Raw genomic sequence first — 12,879 nt, 5'->3', positions numbered from 1 at the left:
CTGTTCTAGATTCAGTGGAGCAGTGTCTATTAAATGCAAAGACATTGACTTGTTGGAGGTTTGGAGGTGGTAAAAGGTCCTCTTTATGTATATACAGCAAACCTGCCAACATGCTGTAAAACAACACTTACTGTGCTCCAAAAAAGTAAATAACACATTCCCAGATGTTTAGTAAGCAGTCAAAAGTAAGGTAGCCGAAAAGATTTATTACAAGAGATATTAAAGGTCACCAATAGAAAAAAATGCTATAAATGGTAAGATTAACAATAATGGTAATAATGAACAATGCACAAATATTCAAAGTGTCTTTGCAAAGTGTCTGCTTTATGTTTTTCCAGGATCCACTGCCGCTTTTGTCCATGGGCATGAGCTATAAAATCAGACCCAGACCGGTCATGGACAATAGAGGTGATGTTTCTGGGAAAAAATAAAGCAGGTGGTTTTTTTTCTAATATAGGACAACTCCTTTATGCAGTGGGTTGTAGCTTCTTACTATGTTAGGAAAGAGAATTGCATTTATAAGAAAGACATTATATTTTGGATACTTTTTTAGTGTTTTGTTGTACTTTATTGTAGACCAAATCTGCACAGTTGTCACCCCAACCACCATCCTAAATAACACTCTCCATAGTCCTTGATGTATGAGAAATGTCACATGCTGTTCTGCACCTTCTGCTTTACTATTCGCCCCTTTACTATTCGCACAATCTACCATAAGAAGCCAGTCTATCAGTATTTGCGTCACTTTGTTATCCCCCTTCCAAACTCGGTATATTACAGTCCCACAATATATTGCTTTTATTCTTTGCCAACTTACGGGCTGCTTTCTAAAAGCACATACTTGTACAAGCAGTCGCTATGGGTCACCTACCTCTACCTCTCTGCTAACAATACCTTATACACTTTGCCTATGATGGTGGCTCTGACCGATCCAATAGGGAGTATGTTGGTTATGTCATGTAATGTCTCTGTTATATTGGCCTGAGACATCTAGATCTCTCATTACTACTAAACTTCAAAATCAAACGTCTTTAAGATGAGTTTGTCCATATGTTTCTATATTGTATGAACAGATCTCTGTACAGTAAGTGTATAATTAAAAAAGACCTTTCCTCAATAGATGCCGCTCCACTGATTCCAGTTTTAACCTCTAACCTTAACTGCATTGATTGCTCAGGGACAGTGGGCTAAAGAAAAATTCCAAATCAGTGGAATAGCTCCTATTGAAGGATGCAAAGCAGTGGAGGTCGTGCAAAGTTCTTTTTAAATATGGCATTAAAATAATGCAAACTTGAGGTTTCTATGCCCCAGTGTAATAACATTTTGACTAATGGATTAATAGAATTTAAAGGGGTTGTCCAGACCAATATTGAGAGACAAGGGCTAAGGTCTGCATAATAAAAATGCATAAAATGTATAAAATTCTCCAATATATTTTCAATATACAGGAACTCTATGCCGTTCCTAGAGCTTCTTGAAAATTCAGATGCACCCTTGAGCTAGTCGGGCCTTCATTAAAACTGCAGCCTTAAACGGGTTGACCACTTTCAGACCAATATTGAAAATCAAATGTTATGGTTTGTATCATAAAAAGATAGACAATTTTCCAATATACTTTTTATATCAATTGCTCCTAATTTTCTATATCTCTGCATGCTGTCATTCATTCTGCTTACTTCCAGTAGATAAATATCAGTCCATGATCATGTGATGTACAGTCCATGGTCATGTGATCTACAGTCCATGGTCATATGGTATACAGTCCATGGTCATGTGATATACAGTCCATGGTCATGTCATGTACAGTCCATGGTCATGTGATGTACAGTCCATGGTCATGTGATGTACAGTCCATGGTTATGTGATGTACATTCCATGATCATGTCATGTACAGTCCATAGTCATGTGATATACAGTCCATGGTCATGTGATATACAGTCCATGGTCATGTGATGTACAGTCCATGATCATGTGATGTACAGTCCATGATCATGTGATGTACAGTCCATGGTCATGTGATGTACAGTCCATGGTCATGTGGTATACAGTCCATGGTCATGTGATATACAGTCCATGATCATGTGATGTACAGTCCATGGTCATGTGATGTACAGTCCATGGTCATGTGATGAACACACAGGTGCACGGCTCGTAATCAGATATCAGTAATCAGACATCTGCCTGGTAATGAACTGTGCACCTGTGTGTACATCACATGACCATGGACTGATTTTTATCCACTGAAAGTAGGGGCTAATCCACACCTGAAAAAATGGCCAAGACAGCAAGCAGAGATATAGAAACCTGTGCAGAATTGATACAGAAATTATATTGGAAAATTGTAGAATTTTTTATTATACGAACGGTATATTTGTAGTATTTGTCTTTTAATATTGGTCAGAAACTGGACAACCCCTTTAATTGTAGATCTCTAGTGTTTTTAACCATGAATTTCACTATGTACTATCTTTATTTTTAGAGTAAGTTGATGTGATTTACTTCTGTCTCATATTAGAGAATCCTAAGATTACTGTACATATTGGAAGGATCGTGTCTTCTAGTTCCTCGGCCATTGCTAGGTTTTAGATACATATTCAATATTGCCAGTATGTAAGTCATATGTAACCAGTGCGGGGGGGGGGGACACTTGGGGCTTCCATGGCGAGCCACAAAGATTGGGGCCATGAGTCACATGTGGCTCCCCAGCTACTGGTTGGGGGCCACTAATCGCTGTAACTCATTGTATCTAATGGCACATTTCACATCTCGTAAACCAGTTTGCATTAAAAACAAGCTCTGACCCCAAGGAACATTTATGCAAAAATATTCTAACTTTTTATAAATCAGCGCCCCCTTCAGCATGTGCAGAATACAATATCTAGATATCTTATCATTTACTTAAAGGGACTAAGTCCTGTTAACAAGAGATCACTCCATTCCTCCCACAGTAAATAATGGTAATAAATAATAATAATAATACATTCGGTATATTAAATAAAGGGTTAAACAAGCAACTATGTGTTGAGACCAAGGACGTATAGCGGTATCAGTAATAAGCATGTATAGTAAAAGCTTTTACCTCTCATTTTCTTATTATTCTCTATTAGGCAGAAATATTATAGCACTAATTGATAAATTTCGATAATACGACTGTTCTTCCCCGTAGGTATCCGCTGTATCAACAGGAATGGCACCAGTTATGTCAGTAGTGATAGCATTGTTCCTGGTGGCAGGTCACAGGTCCAGTAACTCTCTACACCCAGTATGGCAATAATATAACTTTTACATGCCCAACCCTATGACAAACAAATGTCCACAATATCAAGGAACCTTGATAAAATGCTTGGTGATAGTCTCCAATGCTGAACATTGCCTGTAGAAGAGTAGATAGCAGTTCCGCTTCATATTATAGGGTGTACATTTCTGGTTAATGCTGGGTACTTGTGCTGATTTTGCCTACACTACTGTATGAGGACTGTAGTGAAATATCTGAGATTCCATTGTGACACATTATGTGGACAACTCATAGGCATTGGGCATTATTTTGGTCTATAGCTTTGGGCATCCACAGAACACAATAGTCAACATAATAATAAGGATTTGGAGACTTGACAAGGTTTTGTGGGTAACGCTAAGGGATGCACATGTGAAATATCTGTTGTAAGATGTGTTTTTCTGTTTCCATGACTGAGGATCCTGAATGCCAGCTAGCCATTGTTGTGGCTCCCATAAGGCTTGTAGTCAGCCCCCTCGACTACACAGAGTTACAGCTTCCTACTACACGGCTGTACCTCGGTCAAGCTCATTAAGCAGAGCAGAGTGAGCCCTGAAGATCTCCTGCCTAGTTGGAGACTGGTCTATGGATGACTTCTCACTCATCTTCTCTTTGTTTTCTAGTCCAGAGGACCTAAAATCTCAGAACATAGCAAAGACACAATTTGATATAATTCATCAGATTCAAAACAAATGCAAAAACATATCTAGATGTCATATAATGTCAATGAAAACTGTTTTAGCTGTTAATGTGACTGTATCGAGGACTTCAAGATTAGTGAATGGAGGCAGAGTAGGAGCCTCTTTCAACACAAGGGATGGTAGTCTTGTAGCTAAGTTTGCTGGTCACAGATATTTATCTATATGGTGCCCCTTTCTCAGCCAAGATCGCAGTATCAAGGGCTTTCAAATATTTTTGTTGTATTAAACTAAACTTTATTTAAAAAAAAAAAAAAAAAAAAAACAACCAAGAAAAACCCCACTTTTTAATTTAAAGGGATTGTCCCATCTCAAGGATCCTATCTATATTGGTAGCTTATGTAAATTGAAGACTGTTTGTAAATATATTGCTTTAGCAATGCTGCTTTGTATGCCTGCTATGTGAACTTATTCCTCCCATTGTTTACACAGCGTTGCTATAACCACGTACCTGTAGGACAAGTGACGTCACTTACTCAGTGCCGGCAGGACAATCAGTTTAGTTAATTGCAGTTCGCTGATAAAGCCAAGTCTGTTATATCTCTATGTAAGCTTACAGATAACACTGAGTCCGTTCTCTATAAGCATCTCCATATTATCTGATCTGCATATGTATTGTGATACTTCTCAGACCCATTCCCCTGGGGGGAAGGAATACAGGAAGTGAGAAGAAGAACGAAGAGACTGCGGGCAGACTGCTGAAACACTGAGATGGGAAAACCCCTTTAAATAAAATCCAATGAAGAACATTTGTTGTTTTGTTTTTTTTCATGAGACCTGATCAGTTGTATCTTCCATGCAGCTTTAAATATGAGGAAACTGTTTCATGTATGTTACATTATGACCTCGCATGCACTGACTGGTAGTGCACTAGAGAAGACGCTGTTGTGAGATTGGAACACTGGATTGTATACATGGACAATAATTCACAATCTCAGTGATGTTTCCATTGAATTACCTGACTTGTAGAAGAACAGTATGGTTGCAGTGACGGATAAAGACTATAGAAGATTGGGGCAATTTGGTGTAGATGTTTTATAATTTGGCACATATTTTACACAAGGCTCTTTCTTGGGCCATAGTTGCACTACGTACCCTGTTCTGTACCTTGCTCAGCATTTTCTTCAAATGTAGACAGAGCGGGTGGACAGTGAGTCGGGATGTCTTGGCTTTATTATAACTCACGCCAGTTTTCTGATGTGATTTATACAGGAAATCTATACCAGTTACCGGAGCCTCTTGATAATTCAGGAGCGCCTTTGCGCCAGTCAGGGCTTTTATTAAGACTGGCGCACAAAATGGCACTTTTAATCATTCTGCCTAATTGTCTTTAGAATGTTTTCTTTATTTTGACTCGGTGACTGTGAATGAAGATGCTGCATGCTATACTCCTGATCATTTAGTATTGCCACATGTAGCTAGTCTCCTGTATAGCTTACATCTATTCTACCTAAAACAGTTATTGCGGGTGTCCCTGTGCTACTCCACTACCTGCATCAATTCTGGACATCCCTCATACTAGAGATACAAAGCCTTGGCTGCACTCACTTCTTTTTAAACAGTTTACGGAATGAGCTTCGGAAGCCGCCCTTCTGATCTGACCTGGGATGATGATCACTAAAAGATGTTTGCTCAGTTTCGTCCTTATGATAGAATCTTGCGTTTCCATCCATATGGATATCCTTTAAAAAAAAAAAAAAAAAGATATTCTCAAAAACTTCCAAAACAATTTGTCGAAACTACTCAATTATCACACTACTTACCTCTAGTAAAGACCTACTCTCCACGTGGGGTCTCGGTGGAATGTAGAAGGGCCTATGGGAGCTACGGGCTGAAGCTGATAGACCGTGGGCTTGGGTGCTTCGATCCTGCTTGAATTGCATCCTATTGGCATGGGTGCTTCTGGTGCTGTACAACCTGGTAGTCACTGTCTCATGACTACGAGGGAACTCCTTGAGAGATCGACTTAATGGTTTGTTTTTTGCATGGATACCTTCATGCCTGTAGCTACTATTGCTCACTGGTGACATGCAGCTTCTGGCCAGAGGTTGATGGGAACGATCTGTTCTGTTGGACTCAAGTGTGAAATTGATCGGTCTTAAAAAGCAAATATCAAGGCTGGACTCTGAGGACCCCGCTGAACATGACTCATAAAGGGTCCTATTTGGAAAGCTTTCCTCTTCGTATGGAGTAGAAATTCCTATTATTTCTCCTCCATACTCAAATTCTTCATAGTTTCGGGCAAAGTTACCATCCGGTAGAATATTGGATGAGGTTCTCATAGACCTTTCAACATCAAGCATTGTATCCACAGAGTTGCTTTCATATTCCATTTCTGGGATAGACTGTAAAGGGAGAGAATTTGCTTCTTGGTCGCTCCCAATGAATGACAATGGCCCGGTGATATTCTCCGACCTTTCATGCTTCTTTCCTTCAGTTTCCCAATCAGATGCCTTTAAGGGCTGGATGGTTTCCACTGGAGTCTGTCTGCTCTTTTTAGCATGAGGAACTAGATGCCTTAAACATATAGAGATGAGTTTAGATTATAGTATGGATGGTAAAAGAAAAAGCACGCAAAGGATATCCACAGCTTCCAAAAGTGAACAAACTGCACTGGTTATAATCCCTGAGTGCACAGAAACTAAAGTCCTCCGGTCAAGCTAAGTGATATTGCACAAGTAGAAAAAGTTCCAGCACAAAGGGCAATATTCAATAAAATTTAACGTTTATTCTGGAAACATATTCCATATGATAAAAATAAAAAAGGAGAAAAGCCAAAAAAGCAGAAAAAACATGCATCAGACAAGGGGAAACAAAAAAAGTGAACAAACTCACATTACGTGTGTGTATGGCATCCCAACACCATACACACACGTAATGTGAGTTTGTTCACTTTTTTTGATTCCCCTTGTCTGATGCATGTTTTTTCTGCTTTTTTGGCTTTTCTCCTTTTTTATTTTTATCATATGGAATATGTTTCCAGAATAAACGTTAAATTTTATTGAATATTGCCCTTTGTGCTGGAACTTTTTCTACTTGTGCAATGGATGGTAAAAGGCTGAGAATGTAATGGTTATATAAAAGCTTAAGGCCGTAGTACATTACTAAGGGTTATGGAACTTCAAGGTGATTTCTAATCTACTTTATAAATTGAAATAAGAATTACATTGTTCCTTGCAATACTCAGGCTACGTTCACATTTGCATCGGAGTCTCCGTGGAAGACTTGGTCGCAATGTCTGTCTGAAATCAGTATATACAGGCAACAAACCCAGGGGTTCCATGTTGGTTTGGAACCAGCACCCAGCTCCTGAGTTGCTCTGTCTCCTCTCTACTCTCCTGTTCATTGCTAGCTACCTGTGCTATGGGCCTGGCTGAATACATGATTATAGTAGTTAAGCCAGACACCATATCACAGGTAAACTAGGAGACCAGATACTCACTCCGATCACGTGACTCTGAAGTAGCTTGGAACCCTTGGGCTCACTGACCAAAACCCTGGAGGTAGCAAATGTTCACGTTCACAGGCACGCTGGAGAATCCATTTAAAGGCAGAGGGGGCGCTATTTCAGTCCGTCAGTCAATTCCTGATACAGCAGAAGCTTCTCCTAACAGTGAACTACATTACACTGCTTTTACAGGACACAGTCTATAATTGTCAGGTTCTGACATCAGCGCAAGATTTTACATTATATACATTTTATTTATAGATGTTTTAATGGAAAATTTCCACTGATGAGTATTAAAGTACCAACAAATATTAACAGTTTATTCTACACTGATCTCCTGTTCATATGGATGCCCTTTAAGAGATCATAAATGGGTATAAGATGAAAAAAATTCATTCATTTTTAGTAAAGAGGGTAATTTGTCACTTCACTATATCAACAAAAGTCCAGTCTTATAAAACACTTAAAGTAAGAGACTTTGGCATGTATGACTACTAATATATCAAGTGCTGTGTGATGGGTGTCAGATATGGCTTCTAAAGCATGCCATACTAGCCAGATGTTACTAAAACACAAACATGCAGGTACATATATCTATCTATCTATCTATCTATCTATCTATCTATCTATCTATCTATCTATCTATCTATCTATCTATCTACCTACCTACCTCTTATCTATCTATCTATCTATGACAAATATGCCCCAAATACGCCATTATAGACCCCCATACAATTTCTAGTGATCTTCATCATGAACCCCCTTACATGACGGAGGATGAGGAGCCTGATGTAGTGTTGTAGGGCTGGAGGGTCTCGTCAGATTGAGCGACATTTTCTTTAATGTTTGCAGAATTGGTCAGATTAGGCGGAGGTTCCTGACCAGTCACCGTGGACTGAGACGCGAGGCCTTTGTACAGCTTAATCAGAGAAGATCTAAGAAAAAAAACAAGATCCTTTATGCAAATGTTATAAGAAGATGCAAATAAAAATAATTTCAATAGCTTGAATATTTAGCACTTTAACAGGATTGGAAAACGAAGATTTTCAATATTTTTTTCAGAAAAAACGTCTATGGGTTGTGTGTATTTTAAAGATATATTAGACACATCCCACAGACAGACTTTAGTTTTTTGTTTGCTTATATACCACCAAAATATGCTGCAGCATTTTACATACTGTCAACGCTAACTGTCCCAAGTAGGCCTCAAAACCTAAATTCGCCATCATTCTTTGAAGCCTGGGAGGAAACCAATGTAAGGCCTGGTTCACATCTGCGTTGATACTCCGTTCAGGGGAATCCACATGGGGCCCCCACGAACGGACTACCGAACGCATTGGCAAGCGGTGTGAAGTAAAAGCACACGGACCCCATAGACTATAATGGGGTCCATATGCTTTCCACATGGTCTCTGCAAGGAACATGCGGACAGGATACCAGTTCATGATCTACTTTCCTGTCCGCATGATTCGTGTGGAGAGCACAAAGACCCTATTATAGTCTATGGGGTCTGTGTGCTTTCACTGTACACCACTTGCCAATGTGTTCAGTAATTCATTAGGGGGGAGTCACCATGCGAACTCCCCCAAATGGATTACCGATGCAGATGTGAACAAGGCCTAACATATAAACTTCATGGAGATGTTGTCCTTGGCTGGATTCTAACCCTGGATCCCAGTGATAACTTCTTCCTTAACACATTTCATCACTTTCTTCTTGTCATTTGTTGTGGCTAAATAAAAAAAAATCATCTATTACCTGTCAGGAAAATCTAAACACAATAAAAAATCTGAACACTGGTTGTTAAACTATAATGAATGTAAGTAGCCATATTGATTTTCTAATGTTTGTAGCTCCTTTATGTGACGGTAAATCTTTCACAAAATTTGTTTTTCACCTTGACATTATTATTTCTTCTTCATCAGTCTTATTGGTAAGACACAAGCAGTTATACCAATAAAATGAAAGGAGTTTTCTAAGATTGTAATATGGATGACCTGTCCTTGGTATAGGACACCAATATCAGATCAGAGGGGTTGGTGTGACTAACAGCAAATTAGGAAAAATTTGGGTAACATTAGCTCTTAAAGTAGGTAGTGTGTGGACATCCTGGGCTGGATGGGATGAGGCAAAATTGTCCAGAAATTTGTCGCCAGCTATGTGAACACACCGGCCTGTGAAGTAGAAGCAGAATTCACCTGAGTCCCTCATTGGGCAACTTATCTTTAGGTTCTTGGGTATCAAATCCCCACAGATTACATCTTCATGATCTCTCTCAGGCCCGGTTCACATCTGCGTTCAGTATTCCGTTTGGGGAGTCTGCTTGGGGCCCACCCGAACGGAATACTGAACGCATTAAAAAGCGGTGAGCAATGAAAACACATGGACCCCGTAGACTATAATAGGGTCCGTGTGTTTTCCGCACGGTGTCTGCACGAATCACGTGGAGAGGAAAGTAGTTCTTGAAGTACTTTCCTCTCCGCATGATTTGTGCAGACACCACATGGAAAACACACGGACCCCATTATAGTCTATGGGGTCCATGTGTTTTCATTGCTCACCGCTTTTTAATGCGTTCAGTATTCCGTTTGTGGGGGCGTTCAGTATAGTATCAGACATTTTACATTTTGTTTCCAGGAACAACACCATCTTCCTGTGTCAGGTATTGTAGATCATCTTCATTCAGGTAAACTAACCTAAGCTGTAACACCAGACACAACCCATGGACAAGAGTGGTGTTGTTTTTGGACAATAAAACATTTTACACTAATTTATTTTTCTATATATACACAACATATACTTATTATTTTAATTGTATTTCACATCTTCATTTGTGAAAACGTACTTTTTAAGTTTTTTCCTTTTCTGGATTAACAAATCCTCATTGTATTGGAAGAGAACACTATAGTGTGATATAAAAACACGCAGCCTTTGGACACAAACCAACAGCAGGTAATAGTCCGGGTGATCCTGTTCTGTAAATTTCAGGATATTCTAAATGGAAAAGAGCAAATAAGAAGCTGAAATACAAATCCTTTTATTCTTGTCAATTTCACACCTCTAAGTACATGACCAACAGAAAAATAATTCATATAAACTAATAACTTAAAACAATAATAAAATTGTACATATAGACAAAACAGATATTGGGGAGAAATTATTGTCCGATGTTTCATACACTGGTCATACTCTATTCCCCGCTTGAGTCAGACAATTCACAATTATTAAGAGGTACAGATCCTATAAGAACTGTGGCACCTGTCTTGTGTAGAAAGCTGAAACCTCTGCCAGCCCCAAGATTTCAGTTATACTATGTGCCAGTTTCCTACCACAAATTATATTACATGTGATATACCGTGGAGGCCCTGACACTATTCTGACTACTTTTTGAAAAAGTGTTATGAGAGCTAGAAAAGGGTGGAAATTCTGCATGCACCAAAAAAGTGACTATTTCAAATCACAAAACTGGCGTAGCATCCTTAAAGGGATTGTCCCATCTCAAGGAGCCTATCTATATGGGTAGCTTATGTAAATTGAAGCCTTTTCTTAAATATATGCCTTTAGAAATGCTGCTTTGTTTGCCTGCTATGTGAACTTATTCATGCCATGGTTTACACTATGTTGCTCTAACCACGGAACTATAGGATAAGTGATGTAACTTACTCACTACTCTTGCCGACAGGGCAATCGTTCAGCTAATTGCAGTTTTGCTGATAAAGCCAAGTCTGATATATCTCTATGTAAACACACAGATAACACTGAGTCCATTCTCTAGAAGCATGTGCATAGTATATGAACTGCAGAAGTATTGTCAAACTTTTCAGGCAAGAGGAATGGAAAGTGTCAGAAATACAGGGAGTGAGAAGAAGAGACTGCTGAAATACTGAGATGAGAAAACCCCTTTAAAGGGGTTATCCGTGCTAAATTAAAACTTAACCCCTAAGCTGGGAGAATAGGAATCTGCTCACATCCACATCTCTATATTTTAGACTATGGGAGTTACAGACACACTCCAGCCTGGATTCTGTGGATATGCCACAAATAACTTTTGTATCAAAATGGTTTTCTGGGTATTATTATTAAAAGCGATAAACTTCGATATTGGATTTAGACAAGTCCATTTCTTTTTTTTAAGCTCCCTCAATGGTAACCTGACCACATGGTGTCCCAGTCTCCAGACATCACATATTCCTGAAGGACCACCAAAGGGGTAATTGAAAATCAAAGATCAGATATTGATGGATAGGTTCTCAATATCAGAGCGGTGGGAGGTCTGACGCCCAACAACCATATCTTACAGTGCACAGGGGTAATAGATGGCTCCATATGCTGTATAGCGTCCATGCTGTTCTATTACAGATCAGCTCCCATACACTTAAAGAATAGATCATCAATGTCTTGTCTTATACAACCACTTTATGTGTTACATAAAGGTATTGTGCTTTTTTATCATATTCTGTAAAGATGAAATACATATGTTTTTTGAGGATTCCTTCATATGTTAGTACAAGGTACCTGGTTGCCTGAGATAACCCTCATATACAAGTACAATAGTCATTCACAATTATAAATTGCAGTACGGAAAACTTTCTCATTGAATAATGTAAGTGACGTTCCTGCACAAGGTTTTATAGGACCCCGTGAGCAGTCACATTGTATTTATTTCACTGGTTATACTCAGATATCCACTAACTTACATCACATACTGCTGGAGGCCTTGTGAAGTCAGATAGAAATAATGTATTATTCTTACCTGCAATAGTATAAGATATTCTGGGATGCGCTGAACTACATGGAAAAGCAGTATGTACAAATCTGACTTCAGGTCTTCTTCAGCCTAGTCAGATAACAGAAGGTTTAAGATTTTACATATTTCTAGATAATACAATAATGCTCAGTGCCTCAGCTATGGCCGCAAATAGACTCCCTTTAAAGGGGTTTTCTGGGCTCTGACACCTGGCACCCCCATTGATTAACTGTTCTTAGAAGCTGATACATAGTAAATGGAGAAGGAAGCAGACAGCACCGTTCTCTGTCTAGTGGTCAGATCAGATTACTGCAGATTTAAAAGATCACTTGAATTGCTTCCTGCTCCATTCTCTGTGTATTAGCTGCTGGTCAATAAGTTTGCCAGGTATCAGACTCTCTCTGATCTGATATTGATAACCTATGCTTACCATACACTTAGATTTTATTGCCTTTTCCCATTCCATATTTCACTATTAATCAGATTTTTACAGTATGGGCTTGTTATAACAGATAATGTTACCCTTATGTATTACTAGCTGGTACCTGCGACTTCGTCTGCGGTGATTGTAGAAGTGGGTATATACAGGCGTGGGTAAGGTTTTCGTACTGTGTATAAGGGATGGGATATGAAATGTAAGTTTGTATCTTGTTTTTGCTGTAATTCATAGAATACGTGAGACTTTTGTGTTGAAGTTAATTTGTATTTGAGC

The 12,879-nt window shown here is 38.9% G+C and overlaps 1 protein-coding gene across 4 annotated transcripts in view; it reads right to left on the bottom strand.

The window, feature by feature from the left end:
- Positions 1 to 2,731: 2,731 nt before the first annotated feature.
- The window catches only part of ARHGEF33 (Rho guanine nucleotide exchange factor 33), a 71,061-nt gene continuing 60,913 nt past the window's right edge, over positions 2,732 to 12,879 (bottom strand). For all 4 annotated transcript variants that reach the window (XM_075267540.1, XM_075267543.1, XM_075267541.1 and 1 more), the window contains 6 exons: positions 12,174 to 12,257; positions 10,266 to 10,414; positions 8,188 to 8,355; positions 5,736 to 6,489; positions 5,521 to 5,654; positions 2,732 to 3,907 (listed from right to left, as the gene is read on the bottom strand). In XM_075267540.1, coding sequence (XP_075123641.1) covers positions 3,778 to 3,907; positions 5,521 to 5,654; positions 5,736 to 6,489; positions 8,188 to 8,355; positions 10,266 to 10,414; positions 12,174 to 12,257 — 1,419 coding nt within the window. In that variant the 3' untranslated portion in view covers positions 2,732 to 3,777. The remainder of the gene's footprint in view (positions 3,908 to 5,520; positions 5,655 to 5,735; positions 6,490 to 8,187; positions 8,356 to 10,265; positions 10,415 to 12,173; positions 12,258 to 12,879) is intronic.

This window comes from Leptodactylus fuscus, chromosome 3, assembly GCF_031893055.1.
Source record: "Leptodactylus fuscus isolate aLepFus1 chromosome 3, aLepFus1.hap2, whole genome shotgun sequence".
NCBI classification, from domain to species: domain Eukaryota; kingdom Metazoa; phylum Chordata; class Amphibia; order Anura; family Leptodactylidae; genus Leptodactylus; species Leptodactylus fuscus.
Note: the sequence above shows the minus strand (reverse complement) of the source record. Positions and strands in the feature narration are given on the sequence as shown.